Source organism: Colobus angolensis, unplaced genomic scaffold (genome assembly GCF_000951035.1).
Source record: "Colobus angolensis palliatus isolate OR3802 unplaced genomic scaffold, Cang.pa_1.0 Scaffold31, whole genome shotgun sequence".
NCBI lineage: Eukaryota > Metazoa > Chordata > Mammalia > Primates > Cercopithecidae > Colobus > Colobus angolensis.
The window spans coordinates 4,836,067-4,839,464 of NW_012116377.1; the positions used below are offsets into that span (position 1 = coordinate 4,836,067).

The 3,398-nt window shown below is 44.6% G+C and overlaps 1 protein-coding gene across 1 annotated transcript in view; it reads left to right on the top strand.

Annotated features, from left to right (window-relative positions):
• The window catches only part of RPN1 (ribophorin I), a 27,125-nt gene that overhangs the window by 4,271 nt on the left and 19,456 nt on the right, over positions 1 to 3,398 (top strand). The window contains exons 2-3 of the mRNA XM_011950717.1: positions 477 to 541; positions 1,722 to 2,028. Of these exons, the coding sequence (XP_011806107.1) occupies positions 477 to 541; positions 1,722 to 2,028 (372 nt within the window). The remainder of the gene's footprint in view (positions 1 to 476; positions 542 to 1,721; positions 2,029 to 3,398) is intronic.

Sequence of the window (3,398 nt, forward strand, 5' to 3'; positions counted from 1 at the left end):
TTGATCTGTCACTCAGGCTGGAGTGCAGTGGCGCGATCTTGGCTCACTGCAACCTCCTCCTCCAGGTTTCAGGATATTCTCCTGCCTCAGCCTCCCGAGTAGCTGGGATTACAGGCATGCACCACCATGCCTAGCTAATTTTGTATTTTTAGTAGAGATGGGGTTTCTCCATGTTGGTCAGGCTGTTCTCGAACTCCTGACCTCAGGTGATCCACCTGCCTCAGCCTCCCAAAGTGCTGGGATTACAGGTGTGACCCACTGCATCTGGCCATATGCCACTTTATAAAAGTAAGTCTTGGACAATATTCTTGTGTTTCAGAGAAAAAAAAATTGTTACTGAAAAGAAAATTCAATCTCTAAAAAGTTCTGGTAATTTGACTACTTTAATGGGGATATACTAAAGCACTTGGTTAATTAATGACTCAAAATTTAGAAGCCAAAAGACGTGAAGAATAAACTATTTTTTTCTGTTCTAGGTGAAGGGAGAAGATGAGGAAGACAACAATTTGGAAGTACGTGAAACCAAAATTAAGGGTAAAAGGTAAGCTGACAAACAATATACCTTGTCTCTTGTTAAAGATTATGTCAGGGTTGGGATCATATGGGATCATAAACTAGGAAAGTTGCTTAGGAAGTGCCTGCTGTATTACACATTTTTTTCTTTTCTTTCTTTCTTTCTTTTTTTTTTCTGTAGAGAGGAGGTCTAGCTATGTTGCCCAGGTTGATCTTGACCTCCTGAGCTCAAGCCATCCTCCTGCCTTGACCTCTCAAAGTGCTGGGATTATAGGTGTGAACCACTGCATCTGTCCTAGAGGATTTTTTTTTTTTTTCTTGAGACGGGGTCTGGCTCTGTTGCCCAGGCTGCATTACTGTGGTGCCATGTTGACTCACTGCAACCTCCACCTCCAGGGCTCAAACCATCCTTCCACCTCAGCCTCCTGAGTAGCTGGGACTAGAGGTGTGTACCACCACACACGGCTTGTGTGTGTGTGTGTGTGTGTGTGTGTGTGTGTGTATTTTTAGTAGACACAGGGTTTTGCCATGTTACCCAAGCTGGTCTTGAACTCCTGGCCTCAGGCGATCCGCCTGACTCAGCCTCCCAAAGTGCTGGGATTACAGGTGTGAGCCCCCACACCTGGCCAAGAGATCACGTTTAATATAATAATTTAAGTCTTTTAGTAACCGGACACGGTGGCAGGTGCCTGTAGTCCCAGCTACTCGGGAGGCTGAGGCAAGAGAATCGCTTGAACCTGGGAGGTGGAAGTTGCAGTGAGCTGAGATCGCATGACTGCATTCCAGCCTGGATGACAGAGCAAGACTCCATCTCAGAAAAAGAAAAAAAATAATTTAGGTCTTTTAAGACAAATATCTAGCTGTTTCTTTCAGGGCTGTTTATAAATAGCAAGAGTGTAAAACAATGTAAATGTTCAACAATGGAACAAAAGTTAAAAACATTCTAATAGGTAATCCCCAGCTACTTGGGAGGTTGAGGCAGTAGAATCACTTGAACCCAGGAGGTAGAGGTTGCAGTGAGCCGAGATCGCACCATTGCACTCCAACCTGAGTGATAGAGCGAGACTCCAGCTCAAAAAGAAAAAGGTGATCTCTTAAAGATAATTGCTTTTGTTTTGGGTTCAAAATTTTATTCTGAGTTTGAACTGCTACTAGTGTTTTCAGTATCCTCAGTCTCTCTTATTTCTCTTGCCTTGTTCTTCCTTTAGTGGGAGATTCTTCATAGTCAAGCTCCCAGTTGCTCTTGATCCTGGGGCCAAGATTTCAGTCATTGTGGAAACAGTCTACACCCATGTGCTTCAGCCGTATCCAACCCAGATCACCCAGTCAGAGAAACAGTTTGTGGTGTTTGAGGGGAACCATTATTTCTACTCTCCCTATCCAACGAAGACACAAACCATGCGTGTGAAGCTTGCTTCTCGAAATGTGGAGAGCTACACCAAACTGGGGAACCCCACGCGCTCCGAGGACCTACTGGATTATGGGCCTTTCAGAGATGTCCCTGCCTATAGTCAGGTAGGCTCAGGTGGAGTCCAGCCCATCCCTGTCTGCTTCAGAGAATGTCTTGCAGAGTGACTACCTGTTGATAGGCTTGGGTGGTGTGGGGTGGATGGAATCTGCAGTCATTTCTAAGGTCATCCCAAAAGTGTTTAATCTGCAGTGAAATGATTCCATGGGGGTCTTGTTTCTCCTTTGGGGATCACAGGTAGAGGCTGGGGGTAGCATTCGGAGGGGTGGAATGGGTATTGGGGAATTGGAAGCAAGACATTCCATGCAGAGGCAGTAAGGACTTGAGACAGTGTGGCTGGGCAGATACTGGGGTAGCAAAGCTGTGTGAGTGGTTGAAGGCCTTCCTTGAATGTTGGGCCTCGGTTGGAACTTGAAGGGAGAGGGCGAAATTAAGGCTTACAAAGATTTTGTTACTGTGGCAAATTGCAAACATGCCAAAGTACAAAAACTAGTATAAACTCCCACACATCACTTAGATTCAGTGGTTATCATGTTACCATAATTAACCTACCTCTTTTTTTCTTTGGTGGAGTACTTAAAAAAAATTTTTTTTTTAAGAGACAGGATCCAGCTCTGTTGCCCAGCCTGGAGTACAGTGGCATGATCATAGCTCACTGTAACCTCAAACTCCTGGGCTCAGTCCATCCTCCCAGCTCAGCCTCCCAGGTAGCTGGAATGACAGGCGTGTGTCACCATGCCCATTTAATTTTTTTTATTTTTGTTGTAGAGACATGGTCTTGCTTTGTTGCTCAGGCTAGTCTCAAACTCCTGGGCCCAAGTGATCTTCCTGCCTTGACCTCCCAAAGTGCTGGGATTACAGGCATGAGCCATGGTCCCTGGCCTTTTTGCTAGAGGATTTTAAAGGAAATCTCAGGAGTCATGTCTTTTTACTCTACCTACTTCCATACCATTTCTAAAAAATATGGATATTTTAGACGTTTAAGATTTCTTTGCACTGGGTGCAGTGGCTCATGCCTATAATCCCAGCACTTTGGGAGGCCGATACGAGAGGATCATATGTGCCCAGGAATTCAAGACCAGTCTGGGCAACATAGTGAGACCTCATTTTTACAAAAAATATTAAGCTGGGCATGGTGACACACTCCTGTAGTCCCAGCTACTTGGGAGGCAGTGGGAGGATTACTTGAGCCCAGGAGGTTTAGGCTACAGTTATCTATGATTGCACCACCCCACTCTAAAAAAAAAAGATTGCTTTGCATCTCTCTGTGTGTTTAGAACATGTGTCACTAAGGATGTGCAATCAAAATACTTTGTTCTAATGCTACGTGAAATAATTGTTTGTTCTTTTTTGTCTTTTTTTATTTTTGTTTTTTGAGAAGGAGTCTTGATCTGTCACTCAGGCTGGAGTGCAGTGG